This window comes from Halichoeres trimaculatus, unplaced genomic scaffold (genome assembly GCF_033239565.1).
Source record: "Halichoeres trimaculatus isolate MK-OKI-2021-1 unplaced genomic scaffold, fHalTri1.1 fHalTri1_scaffold_10, whole genome shotgun sequence".
Lineage (NCBI taxonomy): Eukaryota > Metazoa > Chordata > Actinopteri > Labriformes > Labridae > Halichoeres > Halichoeres trimaculatus.
The window spans coordinates 26,421,912-26,436,689 of NW_027437187.1; the positions used below are offsets into that span (position 1 = coordinate 26,421,912).

Genomic DNA, 14,778 nt, shown 5'->3' on the forward strand with positions numbered 1-14,778 from the left:
CAGGAATTTTTGTTACTTGTTAGTAAACACAACATTCAAACTGGGTTCCTCCTCCTTGGCTCAGTGCCAGAGGCTGCAAACGCCTACAGCCTCCGACCGTGACTACGTGAACACATTCACTAGCCTAGCAACCACCTGTAGCATCGCGTTTCTACGTGGGAGAGGCTCGAGAGTCGTGCACCTGCCTTGGCATGTTAGCATACGCTAATCACAGGTATTTGAGACATACCTGTTTAACAGAAAGCTAACTTGTGTCAAATGTTGAGCCAAGCTTCACCCTTATGTAGGAAAAAGCTTTACCTTTGGTTGTGTTTTTTTTTCTGTGCTACGTCCACTATCATAACCCCTCGGGATAGCTTCTTCTACTCGCTAGTCAACACGTGAAGTCACTTGTGCACTGGGACCACTGTGATTGGCTGAGGTAACCACACTTGCTCTCTGCCCAGAAACGTCCCAATACAACCAAAACATCAACATCCATCACTATCACCAACAAAGGGTTTGAGGCAGACACAGACATGTGTAGAAGCCTATTGGAGAAGATTGAGCAGTTACTCCTGTAAAAGTTGATATTTTATTTTTTTAAGAAAATCCTGTAGACTCTATCTTTAAGATGTGTTTGTACCAAATAATTTACTTGCTAATTTGTGCACAAACTCTTTTTAGGAGTAACAAAAGACACCATTTGCAAGCCTGGGACTGTAGGGCTGGATGACACCAGTCTGTTGTCATTAAACAAGGCTGATTTGATTGCATTTTAAGGTAAAGCTACTCATACTAATTTGAGCAGTGCTAACTTGCCAGTACAATCGGAGCTTGAGAAAAGTGACAGCGAAAGGTTTTCACAATGTATTAGATAATCTGACCTCCTTACTCATTTTCCTCAATGTTAAGTCCTTTTTTGAGTGTTTTTCCCATTAAAAACACAAATAGGCAAGAGGTCGGGAAGCTGTGCATAGGTAGAAATAAGTTGCCCAAAAGCTGAGATATGACTAGTGATATAAGTAATAAAGCAAGTAGAGTGTTGAATTTGTTGCAAATTGCTCCATTTGTGCATTAAACATTGTCACCCTTAAAGAGATTGCATCTACCTACGTCTTCACTTTGTTTTTACATGTAAATCTAATACTGATTGCTAACATTTAAAAAACATTAGACAGTATCTTAGAAGAGTTGTCCATAGACTTAACTTTGTAAAATTGTCAAATTTAACAAGCCATTAGCGGTTTTAAATTAAAACCCAATGTTTTGCCAACTTTTTTCACACTTTTGATAACATGGTGTTGGCTCAGACTTTACACCTCGTGTCTAAAAATGAATCCAGATGTTATTTTCCTCTAAGCTAGGTTTTGGTTGATGGTAATACATGCTTGCATGTGTAGGGATGCTAATGTGTCTCTCAAGTTACAACTTAATTTTTCTCTGGGCTTCTATGACATATCAGATTCTGATCAGCTCAGAGTTGTTAAAATGATAAGGTCAGATTCCCTATATCCACATATCTTACAACCTACAGAGAGTGTGATGTTTTAAAAGCCTTAAAGCATGTGCATTAAAAAAGTCCACTGATTGAACTCACTAACGTCTCGTGGTTTGGATGTTGATGCTGCACACTTTATTAAACAGCCGTTTTCAGTTTAAAGGGACTCCTTTGTCAAATCTCACCTTTTTGGGTCTTACCAGCATACACACTCACACACATCGTATCATAGGATTACTTTGACACCAGGTGACACCCTGTCCTCCTTCAGGGTCTGATGGGTAATTCCCCGGAGAAGCTCAGTTATCAGTCACTCTTCAAGCGAGCATGGCAGCTGTTGCGGGTAGTTGCCTAGTTACAGTTGCTACCTTTAACTTCCCCCTTTTTTTTCCCTATCTTCATTTTTCAACCATTTTTCTCTTTTTTCCCTCCTCAATCTTTCACACAGCGCTCAGTCCGTGGTCTCATTTTCGTTCTGGACTCAGAAAAGCAAGTTTCTGAAGGTTGTTTGGTCCTTTGAGACACCTCCTACTCTTCCACCCCCACCTTTTCCTTTTCAGCCACCTGCCCTTGTGAACACGCTCTGTCATCTGCATATCTCCCAGCAGTAGCTTTTTTTTCCCTTCCTTTTAATAATAAAACCTTGATGGTTGGTTGCCTGGACACAGACTCCCTGCATCTTGAGCCTTCGTATGTTTTTTCTTCTCCTGCTGACAGGGGTTGCCACTTCATGACTCATTGATTAGCATCCCCAAGAATCCCCCTGCTCTCCATCACACACACATACACAGAGAAGGTTTTCTTTACTCTTTTTCTCGATAACTGTTAATAAAAAAATGTGCATAAACACACACATAGTTTGAACACAGGCAATACTCACTAACAGTAGGCAAAAAAGCTTTGTTTTCAGTCGGCAGGGCATCATTTTAACAAAAGAAAAGGCTAATAGCTCCTCATTAGTGGGCTGTGCTGCATTGAGCAGAGGCTGACAGCAAAGTGAATTTTCTGTTCTCTCTCTCTCTTCAGGATAAAACATGAGAATATCGTGGCTCTGGAAGACATCTATGAGAGCTCCAACCATCTGTACCTTATCATGCAACTGTGAGTATATTAACCCATCATATTGTTTGTTCAGGTCAGGATCTTACCATCCGCTCATTTTGATAACGTGCTGTTTTTTATTGCTTGGATAAGCATCTGTTTTGTCCTTTTGGGGCATTTATTTACATCATTCTGATGTCCAAGTGGATGCTGTTAGGATAAAGGAGTTGAAGATGAATGAGAAGACCTTAAAGAGGGCGTGTTATGCTTCCCCATATTTTAAACATGAAGTAAATATTCGCAGATTTTTAAACTGCTACATATTCATAAGTTGTAGAAATCTATCAATCTGTCTGTAAACTGCCAAGAACAGTCCGTTCAAAGTAAATATCACAAGACCTTCACAAAATCTTTACAAAATCGTCATGAGACCTGCTGAATCATAGCATATGGTTCTCCTGAATGGTTCACAATACTTTGGAGGGACGAGCATCAAACACCAGGGCCCATGGGCCTCCAGACGGCTGGCCAATCAGAGGGAAGGGGGTTTGTTGAGCAGAGAACCTTAAAGAGACAGCAGCCAAAATGAAGCATTTCAGACAGGCTGAATAGGGTTTTCTAAAACACCAGTGTGAGAAAAAAAGATTTTTGAGCTGTAACTCATGTAAAGCCATACAGGGGTACCAGAGGACAGTATAAAGCCTTTAAATAAGTAACACAGAACCCCTTCTTTAAGCTACAGACAGCTAGGGATGGGAACATTTCGCATTTTAAAATGATACAATACTGATGTTTGGTACCTTGCACTCGGTACCTGTACTCTACAGTGGTTTTGTGTGTCTTTATGTGGTAATAAATATTAATTTGTTTAATAATAAACTCATTTTTTTTTCAATTTGACGTATTTCTTTCTCGATATCAAAGTCACAAGGATGCGTTTAGGTACCGAAACATTGTACCATTTGATTTCATGTGAATTGGTACTGGGTTTTACAGACAGAATTTGGTCGGTACATATCAAAGTATCAAATACAATACCTGTCTCTTTTAAATTGTAGTCATGTATCTTTACATTTTCTTTCCATAAACCAAACCTTGGTGAGGTTAAAACGTGCTTTGCTATTCTAGATTTTATTCAGTTGCTTGTAAAAGGGTGCACCATTTACTGCAGTTAAGAAAGTTGTACATTTATAAGGAAAACATAATAAAGTTCAGGGCTCAACTTTATCAATGAGAATTAAACTAGAATCTTATGAGTTTACAGTAATAAGCAAGAAGAAACTAAATAATTGCATTAAGATTGCAGAAACGTAAGGATCAGGTCATTTTTTTGGGTCTTTTTGTCAAAGAAGTCATGACACACTTTCTAGAGGAACTGCCAGCTGTTACTCAGAGTTTCTATTTATTCTGCTCTGCTAAGCTAACTATATCAATCGTCCCACCTATTCCAAGAAAGAAAAGGGATCGGCTCTCACAGCTTAGTCTTTAGATTACATTGAAGCTGTCACACCTGGTAATTCCATTAATACGTTAATACGCTACTGTAACTTGCCAGGAAGTATTTCAAGCAGCTCTTAAAAGTTGAGGCAGAAAAGTTGGTGTTAAACGTTCAGTCAGTGATTGTGGTGTAGGTGTGACAGCTGTTCCTTCGTGCTAAAACCACTTTTCTGTTTGACATATGACGGCATCATTTCAGAGAGACCTTTCTCCTCACAACATTTCACAGGGGTTTGTGACTAATGCTACAGCAATTTATGCTGCAATTACCTGCCCTCATTGTTCCCCTGCAAGGTGCTGAATGTTGCCTTTAAGTCTCACTTGACTAAAATGATGAGTGCTGTTTGGCAGTAAGAGCAGGGACAGACTGAGTGTTTGTGCTAAGCTTAATATGAGCCACTTGTTCAGTCTTTGACTTTTTGTGATCATGATTTGAAGTTGTTGAGAACACCTGATGGTGCATGAGCTGCAAACTGTGAAAGACTTTGTAATGTGTAAACAGACGAGCCTCAAATATGTTCTGTGTGTAATGAATACTGAAAAACTGTATATGGAAAAATGAAGTATGCTGGTGTTTCAAACTAACTTAAGCCTTAAATTTTACTTTTGGATTCAATCAAATTACCAAACAAATGAAGCAAATAAAGCAAAATTGCACCATTTCCCATCAGGCTCATATACTAAATTGCCTTTTCTGTCATATGCTTTTGCAACTAGTGTCAGAAATTCTTACTTAAATAACCTTTAAGGAGAAGGCACTTTCAGAATTGTCACAGCCCTCTGAGTTTCTGACAGCTAACATGACTTTTAAGACCAGTGGTGCATGAAAAGCCACCAAAGCTCTAAGGTGCATGCTTGAATAGACATCTTTTAAACAGGAAATTTGACTAGAGCAGTATACACTTCTTCATCTGTATGTCCCGTTTTTGTACGTTTATTCAAATGAGAAATGTTTGTGAATTTGTGCACTCTATTCTGTTCATCCCTGCATTCATAACAGCTGCTCAACTGCTAAAATTAAGTGGGTGCCATACCTACGGCAGCTGGCATGTAAATGTGCAACCCCTGTCTCTGGTTTAACAGACATTTCAAAGCGTTAGATCTAAGATACTGCAACAAGATCACAACATACAGTGTATGCAAAAAAATGTCCTCAACAAACATAAAGACCAGCGCAAAAGAGATAAAAAGCAACAATTTGAAGAATAACCTCAATTTAAAAAATGTACACGGTGTACATATGTGTTAGTATGCAATCTAGAGTTAGTGTTCATAGGGTTACTTAACTTTCAGCCAATTCCTTAAAACCTGTTTCCACTGTTTAAACCTGTCTCGAAGTTTCCACTTACTGCATCTCTAATGCTGATCCACTTCTTGCTTATTCACCATTTGCCAAGTGTTTCTGGTGTGAGGTTGTTAAAAGCCTAAGCCCAGATGGCCTAGTGGTCTAGGTCGCACTCTATGAGGTTCACCCTTGCACGGATGGCCCGAATGAGTTTTTTGGAATTAAAAAAAAAAAAAAAACACCCTTTTTTTCTTTTCGTTCGTTTTTCAACCTAATTTGTGGTTAAAATGGGAAAAAGTATACAGTAAAATGCTTTGTACGCGTTGACTTTTAATGAAAATAAGAAAAAAATTCATACAGTGCTTTACAAATTAAATGTTTGTCACCTGTCGCGTAAATAAACATAATATTATTGATTACCAAAGAACTTTTCACTTGTCTGTAATTGCTTTTTATGCTTTGCAAAACATTTGAACATATTTTTACACATTTTAACTTAGTGTTGGAAAAATTTCTGAGTGTTACATGACGGCCACTTCAGCAGACACAATGTTTATCATAATTAACTGCTTATTTGAAACAAATTTTTCAAAAATGATAGAACAATACTATTATGAAAATGTTACTGTATACCGCATATATTATACCCCTAGGGCTCGTTTGGACTGACAGAATACTCCAGCAGGGGTCCTCAAGTGTGGCTGTCTGGCGGTCATCTTGGTGTCAGAGAAAATTTACTTGCAGTTACACTTACTGACCACTGAATGAAACTCAAAGAAGTGTGGCGGCAGAGAGCACCCTAGAGGCTGATATGCAGTTCCACCATAGAGATTACTGCAGTTAGGAGAAAATGACTTTTGAGTCGCTGAACACTGCAGGGACCACTATGCACCAGAAGGTTAGAGCACTTCATTACGACAGGTGATCTAAAAAATTTGCTAGGTATTGTTAATATCCTTTAACAAAACTGTCAAAGTTTGGTGGATCTTTTTTAACCTTATTGATAAATACACAAATAGATGTTTTCATATATACGCGTGAAAGTAAAGTGTTTGAGTAACTCTTTCTGTGTTGCTAACAGAGTATCTGGAGGTGAGCTGTTTGACCGCATCGTAGAGAAAGGTTTCTACACAGAGATGGACGCGAGTCGGCTCATCCGACAGGTTCTGGATGCTGTCAACTATCTGCACTCCATGGGCATAGTGCACAGAGACTTAAAGGTACAATGGTGCATGATATTCACTTTTTACCACCGATTCCTCTTACTGTGTTGTTCAGGGGATAAATGATTTTTTAAGGTTGGTTTGAACGTTTCAATCTTCCTGTGGAGGGGGAAATCCCTGCCTTTCACCTGTGTGGGTGATATTACATTCGTTCTTTACAGGGATCATCTTTAAAGGTTAGATGTCATGGATTTACCTTCTCGTTTAAACTGAAGAGTAATGCTCTTCTGTTTTATATTGTATACCAGTAAAGTTTTATTCCATTCTCTAGACCGTTTTTCATTTTGGAGACCCTGATGTTATTTGCTTTCAGTTCTGCAGTTTTGACTTGTTTACTTTGATTTTTCTTCTGCTCTGCAAATAAATGTAATTCATAGTCATAGTGAAAGAGTCCCAGCTGTCTTCGGTCCTTGTTTTTCTTTTTGAGTGTATCCTGTGTTTACCCTTGGCATTTCAAATATTCATAACAACATGTTTCCCCATAAAATCTCTGCTGTGCTTTGCTTTTTTAAAGTATTCAGATAGTTTTTCCGCTCTTGTAGTATAACTCATCTTCCTGTGTGGGGGAAATCCCTGCTGTTCAACTCTGTGAGTGATATCACATGCAAGCTTGCTGAGGATCACCCCCAGAGGTTAAATGTCAGGGATTTTCCTTTGCTGTAAAACTAATGAAGCCTTTTTGGTGAGCTGGGATTTCGTTCCATATTTTGTTACTGACCGAGATGAATCTTCGTAGATGGAGCGTGACGTCAGATGAACATACAGAGAAAAACAAACTCAGACGTGCTTTGTAACTCGTCTCCTCTTTCCAGCCTGAGAACCTGCTGTACTTCAGTCCACATGATGAATCAAAGATCATGATAAGTGATTTCGGCTTGTCCAAGATGGAGGGAACGGGTGATGTCATGGCTACCGCCTGTGGGACTCCAGGATACGTGGGTGAGGATGCCCTGCGAGCTCTTTCCAGCTTTGTGGAAACTTACTCCAAGATAATTAGATTCGCTAGTTGGCTAAACATGATGATCTAATTTAATCTGCCAGTAGCCACAGGATGACTTTAGCCATCTGCTGCAGGCCAACCACCAAACATACGCATTCACCTCAAGCTATGTTTAGGAGGAAATATTGAATTTCTTTTTATTCTTTTACAGAACAAACCACAGTGTGTTTAAATATTAAAACAAAATCTTTCTCTCCTAGCTCCTGAAGTTTTGGCTCAGAAGCCTTACAGTAAAGCAGTGGACTGCTGGTCCATTGGGGTCATCGCTTATATTCTGTAAGTACACACTTTCAAACATGTTATGCAACAGAGGCTTTTCTTTTGTTCTTTTTTTTGAGAAGACTTTGTTCAGATCATAAAACACCAGGCAAACCTCAACCTGAGATGAATCAATCAGTGGTTGGATTCACAGGATAAAATCTTTGAACAGCAGGATGGAAATGGTTCACTAGGCTCTACTCTAGATTAAATGCTAACATGTGAGATGCTAGCATGTTCACTGGTACATGGCGTGTCGTATTGATTTTGAAAAGGTGTTTTCACACTAGTTTGAAATAAACAGAAGAATACTGAGATGGGACGCTGGTTGGCCTAGCGGTTTGGGTGTGTACCTAATGTGCAGAGGTTGTTGCCCTTGTTGCTGTGGTTGCTGCTGAAACTTCTGGTCATGGTTCTTTGCTGCATGTCTTCTATCGCTCAGGTCTTTAGTTCCTCATCTGACATATAGAATAGAATAGAACTTTATTTACAAAGAAATTCAAGTCACAGCAATAATCAAAAAAACAAAAGTAAGAAAGTCTATAGAAAGTGCAAAAAGGTCCATAAGAAAATGGATGATGACAGCTTGTCCATCATTCTCCAGTTCAGCCTGCCTCCACCTCCACAGGGTCCAGGACTGAGCTTCTTCAGTCATGCTCCATCTCTGTCTCCTAGATCCTGTCTGCTCACAGCAGGTGGAGCTCTTCCAATGTGGCGTTGGTGTCTGATGTTATGTCTGGTATTCCCTCTGTTGCTGGGTTAGCATGGCTAGCTCATCTATCTTATTGGAGATTGATTGTACATTCCCAATAACGATGGATAGAAGGACAGGTCGATGTCATCACTTCTTAGCTCACACCTGAGAACCAGCACGTCATCCTCACCTCCTTCTCCTCACCTTGTGGGAAGACATCAGGCCTTACACCAGTTAGCGCTGACATGCTACAGGCTGCTAACAGCTGATTTCACATGTAAACAATGCAGTCATGGTTGCATGTAGGATCTCCAGACAAACACAGGAGAAAAAGTAGTAAAATATGCGGAATATGCGGAAGCCACAAAAAGTTTGGTGTCCATGACCAACAAATGAGCCATACAAAGTAATGATCCACTCTAAATACAAAAATTACAAAAAAGAGACAAAAATTACAAGAAACAGACAAAGCAAGAGCTGCTGCAATAGCCAGCAGGGCAGCGCCTAGCAACCTCATATCAAATAAAGGCAAAATTTCACAAAATCACTTTTGCCACCCTTGGTGTGTCTGTTTCAAAGTGCTCTGTATGCTTCATATTTGCTCTCATTCAATACATTTTTTTGGAGAAAGATGAAAACAGTTGAAACAGTTAAGTTTGTACCATTATCTGTTTGAACTATTTCAAAGTGAGAGCGCACCGACTAAATCAGCTAAGCACTTTGAATCCTCAAACAGCTATTGGTTTGAATTGAAAATGACAGTGCCAGCACAAAACATGCGTTAGTGAACACAGCCCCAAAAAGATGTGTAACGCTTTGATTACGATAATCTGGAGACACCATGTACAAGGGCTTAAAATGACGAAAATATGATGAATTTTAAAAAAAGGTGAAAGAAGTTGATCTCTTTTTTTTTATCTGCACCCTAAAGACAATAATGGAATAACCATCATCAATAAAACATCAAGCACAAACTGATTTACCTAAAAAAAGATTATAATGTAGATTTATTTATTTTTTTAGCCAGAGGGAAACCCACAGCTGCTAGTCCTGTTTTGTAAAACCACATAACTTCCAGGGTTAAGTGTTATTGACACTGACATACAATTGTAGTGATGTAACCTGTTAGAAAAGAGAAAATCCCAGGTGTCGTAATCTATCTCTTTGGTGAATGAATTCAGTGGTGAGCTGAAGCGTTTTTGAGGAACTGTTTGTGTTCGGTTTGGCATTTTTTTTGGCAACAATGTTGATGGTCTTCTTTGCTTTCCTAAGTCTGTAAGACACATAAGTGTTTATTCCAATCTGTTGTATAACCAGTTGAAAACACCTCACAGGAGCTCTGAAGAGATTTTGATCCCCTTACATTGAGAACATTTGCCTGGTGGTAAATCTGTTTCTTTTTCTTTTTCTTTCATATCACATAAAAATAGACTGTTCTCTCCTTGTTTTTCCCCTCTCATGCAGTCTCTGTAATCCCTCTGACCCGACTCTTGTTGCATGCTGTATGAAAAATCAAACTGCCTGTGAATGAGATTAGGCCAAAGCAAATCCTTGTAGATTTGGGTTAAAAATTTCTGACAGCAGCTGGATGAGTGCACTCACACGAGTTGTTGTTGTTGTTGTTGTGTAATCATCCACCCTTCATCTCCTCAGGCTGTGCGGTTATCCTCCTTTCTATGACGAGAATGACTCCAAGCTCTTTGAACAAATTCTCAAGGCCGACTACGAGTTTGATGCACCGTATTGGGATGACATATCAGACTCTGGTGAGTTATGACACACGCGTCTGCTTCTTTTTATGAGTGTGAATGTATTAAAGCTGTTTTCATTTGATTGATGCCTTTTAAAATTTTGTGAAGCTGATGTTTGGAGCAATAAAAACCTGCAGAAGGCAGCAAAAGTTAAAAGAGGCCAGAAATAACAAATAAATGATAGACTGTCGTTTAAAATGTAAATTCAGACTCTACATATTTCCCTCAGTCGCTTAAAAACAGAGACCCAATGACTTCTTCTTTTATCCAGAAAGTTGATAAAGTGTATTCAGACTTTAGCGCCTCTCTCTTTCTGTTACTTGCCGCTTATATTTTTAAATCTGTGTGACTTGGCACTTTTATTTGATACTTTCTAACACATTTGATATTTTACTCAACATGCTAAAAATGTTCCATATAAATAAATGGGTCAGATGAGGACTCTACTCACTGCTTAGTGGATTATGTAGTGAGAAGTAAGTGATTTGGAACGTAGCCTGTGTGTCTAAAAGAAGAGCTGGAATCAAGGATGATTAGCTGGTTAGATAGCTAAGCTGAAAACACGGTTAGCTTAAAACTCTGAGTGCCAGCTTTTCCATTTTGGAACAACTAAGCCATGGCCCAAAAAACAAAGAGAAAAGTTTAAAGGTCTGAATGTTAAGTTCAGCTGGAGTCACTTCTGTGAAACCATGGATGAGGTACCCCTCAGACGGACCCAGTTTCCGATTTGAAAAGTTATTTACATTCTTCCAAAGTTGTGTTAAACATTAACAAACAGTTTAATTGAGGTTTGAATACTGATAAATAATACAACTTTGCTTTAGCTAATGCACCTGACTTTTAATAAAGGGTAAACTCTAACACAAATAGAACCTAATTCTCGCCTGTGCCTCTGAGATGTTGTTCTGTTGTTCTCTGTTGTGACTGACAACACATGAATGCAGCAGTATGCCTCCTGGAAAGTTGCAACAAAGGACACGCTGGTGGTTAATTCTGTCAACTTAACCACACTCCTTATTATGCCACATCTACAGTTTCAGTTAGCCGAAGCTTTTGTCGTACAACAAAAGCAAGAATTTAGACGGAAGGGAAAACCTTAGTGTGTAAAAGTGCTACAAGTTATTTGCTGCAGGTGCTGCCATTAAAAGCAAGATTTTTTTGGTAACACTTTACTTTAGAGGTCCGCAAATTTCATCGCTTTTGGGTTATAATTAGACAAAGTTTTTTCTTATTTCTTTGAAATTTCCCCCAAAATACCATGAGATTTTGGTGAAAATTAGCACATAACTTCTGGACAGATTCTGTGTTGCAGTGCGCCTGTACTCACAGTGTCTATCACAATAGGTAAGGCCAATTTACAACCCCACTCTTGGTGAATATCACATCTGAAGCCTTCAGTTGTATCATGTTAACCATTACAGGCCTAATTATAAAGGTCTATCATTTTGCATGTGACCTCAATTATGCATATCAACAAACTCAGTGAAATTCAATAACAAATAGCTCACTATCAACTGTTGAATGGAAAATTGAATTATCCACTTAACATTCCGAAGGTAATTTTTAGAGGAAACAATGAACCTAACTTCTGTGTTCAAGAACTTAGCAGGTATTTATCACCTGCTTCTCTGGAAATAGCAGAAACGTTGGGATACTTCTAAAAACATTTTTTGGTGGGTTGTGATTTGATTTCAAATAAATTATTTGTTAATTGTCACCTTCTTACCTTGAAATTTAAGTTAATTTCAAAGAAACTGGAAGAAAACAGTAACCAAACAATTGTGACATGTGACAAAAAATTTGTACATTTTAAAGAAGTTATGTGCTAATTTCAAAGAAACAAGAAAATTTTTTGTCTAATTATTACCTAAGAGTGATGAAATTTGTGGACCTCAAAAGCAAGGTTATAATAGTTAACTAAAACGAAACTAAAAACAAAAACTAAAATTCAAAATACATTGCAGTTAACTCAAACTAATAAAAACCAGAAAAGAAAACAAAAACAATAAGTAAACTAAAACTGTATCTTGTGTTCACAAAACTAACTGAAACTAACCAAAATTAAAGACAAAATGTCGTTCGTTATTGTTTCTGACAATATTAATAGCCGTTAGGATTTAAATTAATCCGACACATTTTCCCAACCGATTTTATGACAGTTTTCGGCAGTTGTTAGTGCCGTACGGCACCATCTTAGCGGCGTATAGGGACGAGCTTGTTTACTGCACTGACTGGCTGTGCTCTGTGCTGCGACCAAATGTAGAGGAGCAATGAATCAGAGCATCTGTAATAGTTTAATTTCATGTGAGTCTGACTTTATTGTTACAGAGTCCAAGTTTCTAATTATTAAAGCTCATATTATATTGTTTTATATAATTTATGTTAGCATTATTTTTATATAATTTATGTTAACATTATTTTTATATAATTTATGTTAACATTATTTTTATATAATTTATGTTTATATTTTTATATTACGTTTATATTATTTTCTTGTGTTTAAGGCAGAAGCCAACAGTTCAGTATCAGCATTGACTGAGCAGTGAGCACTATGTTGGACTTAAAAATAAACAGTATGACAAAATATTTACTCTGACCTTTTTGAATCCTGCGCCTGGTTAATAAGGTATGAAAAAACTAAAACTAAACTAAAACTAAACTAAAACTAAGCCTTGTTGCAAAAATCAAAACTAAATAAAAACTAGAATGCCCGCTCTAAAACGAATTAAAACTTAACTGTAATTGAAAAAAAATGTCACAACTAACTAAAACTAAACTATAATAACAAATCCAAAACTATTATAACCTTGCTCAAAAGTAAAGTGTTAACCTTTATTTATTTTTTCTCATGTAGAATAATGTAGCCATAACTTACCACAATTAATTGCCCCCCAGTGCCCAATATGTACAGCTTGCACATATTGCCCCTGGAGCAAGTTTTAAACAACTAATTTGGATCATTTCACTGTGTGCTTAATTTGCTTTTTTCTCCAGTTATTACTGCCAGATTACATCATTTCAGTAATTTTAAAACATAAATATTTTAGTATTTCTCAAAGAGTAAATGAGAAAGAGTAGAACAGGTGTTTATGACCTTTTCACTTCCCTTCACAGCCAAAGACTTCATCAGCTCCCTCATGGAGAAGGACCCCGAGAAGAGATTCACATGTGACCAGGCTCTTGAGCACCCCTGGTGAGAAAACTAACCATCGTCCCACTGCTTCCCAGCCAGACAATCACAGGGAACCACACATCTCACTGCAGTGAAACAGCGGTATGACGCAGATTGCCAGGCTTACACATTTGTCATGGAGAGCATGTCCTCCCACTGTCATCTGTCGCCATGGCTCCAAGCCGCGAACCCACCTCTGCTCGGCAGCGCCAGCCCTCAGAGAGAAATCTGCTGAATAAATGGCTGCCAATTAGTGGCCGGCGTCCTGAAGGATGCTTGAAGAATGTGGGAGCTTTAATGAACAATTAGGATGTCTTCCCAGGCCTGAGCCGGAGCTAACGAGAGCGAGCTGGCGTGGGCTGCTGTCTCCGGCTGAGGTGGCCAATATGAATAGGTCTGTTAGTCAGTAATGGGCCTTTTGGGTCCTTGGCAGGTGGTCGTTCTAATACAAATATGTGGGTTTGTGACACCAGTAACAGGTATGGTAACTGAGAGAAATGGCCTCCATTGACACGGATTCACACTCAGAAATGAAGATGAATGTGACAGAAAGTGAGAAAGCAGGAAAAAAATCATCAGAGAAATCACAGATAAATAAGCCCAGCAAATAAGAAAACAGCAGGAGGATGACTAACAGTGTGAACGCATACAAATATATTTGGTTTGTGCTGTGTTTGTATTGTGAATCCTGCTTGATCTGACAGGACTTGACTTCAATTCACAGGATTGCCGGAGACACCGCGCTCTGCAAGAACATACATGAGTCAGTCAGTCGGCAGATGCGGAAAAACTTTGCTAAAAGCAAATGGAGGGTAAGGAGAAAAGTCTTCAGTATTAAATGATGCTTGAAACACATTATCCTTGATCTTTCCATACTGTAGTGTACTTACCCAGAGATCTTTGAAGTCACATTTGTCTGTCTGCCCCCTCTCTTCACAGCAAGCATTTAATGCGACGGCTGTGATCCGCCACATGAGGCGTCTGCAGCTGGGCACCAGCTTTGGCAGCAGCATTCAAAGCAACAACACCGTGTCCAACCCTCCAGGCCGCGCTCCAGCCAAAAGTCAGTCTGTGGACTGTGCCCCGCTCTCCCTGAAGGACTGTGAGTGACACTTCTGGTGCCCTCTGTGAACACAAACACGTCCAGCTTATAGCTGTTAGCTCTGCTCACGCTGCTGAAGCCTCCATGTAGACATCACTCAAAAGCCCTTCAGACGTTATTCTCCGTTTAACAAGCAGAAGTGAGTTTGACACTGAGTCATGGTCGTGACCTGGTATCAAACTCTGGTGCCACTTGATTAAAGTTAAGATCTTATTCAAACAGAGGTCCATCATAACACAATATCTACATTAACATCTTTATTTATACACTTCTTA

The 14,778-nt window shown here is 38.8% G+C and overlaps 1 protein-coding gene across 2 annotated transcripts in view; it reads left to right on the forward strand.

Annotated features, from left to right (window-relative positions):
- Nucleotides 1–14,778, forward strand: part of camk1db (calcium/calmodulin-dependent protein kinase 1Db) — a 34,428-nt gene that overhangs the window by 16,348 nt on the left and 3,302 nt on the right. For both annotated transcript variants that reach the window (XM_074677961.1, XM_074677960.1), the window contains 8 exons: nt 2,507–2,581; nt 6,385–6,523; nt 7,339–7,465; nt 7,727–7,802; nt 10,132–10,244; nt 13,344–13,422; nt 14,126–14,213; nt 14,341–14,503. In XM_074677961.1, coding sequence (XP_074534062.1) covers nt 2,507–2,581; nt 6,385–6,523; nt 7,339–7,465; nt 7,727–7,802; nt 10,132–10,244; nt 13,344–13,422; nt 14,126–14,213; nt 14,341–14,503 — 860 coding nt within the window. The remainder of the gene's footprint in view (nt 1–2,506; nt 2,582–6,384; nt 6,524–7,338; nt 7,466–7,726; nt 7,803–10,131; nt 10,245–13,343; nt 13,423–14,125; nt 14,214–14,340; nt 14,504–14,778) is intronic.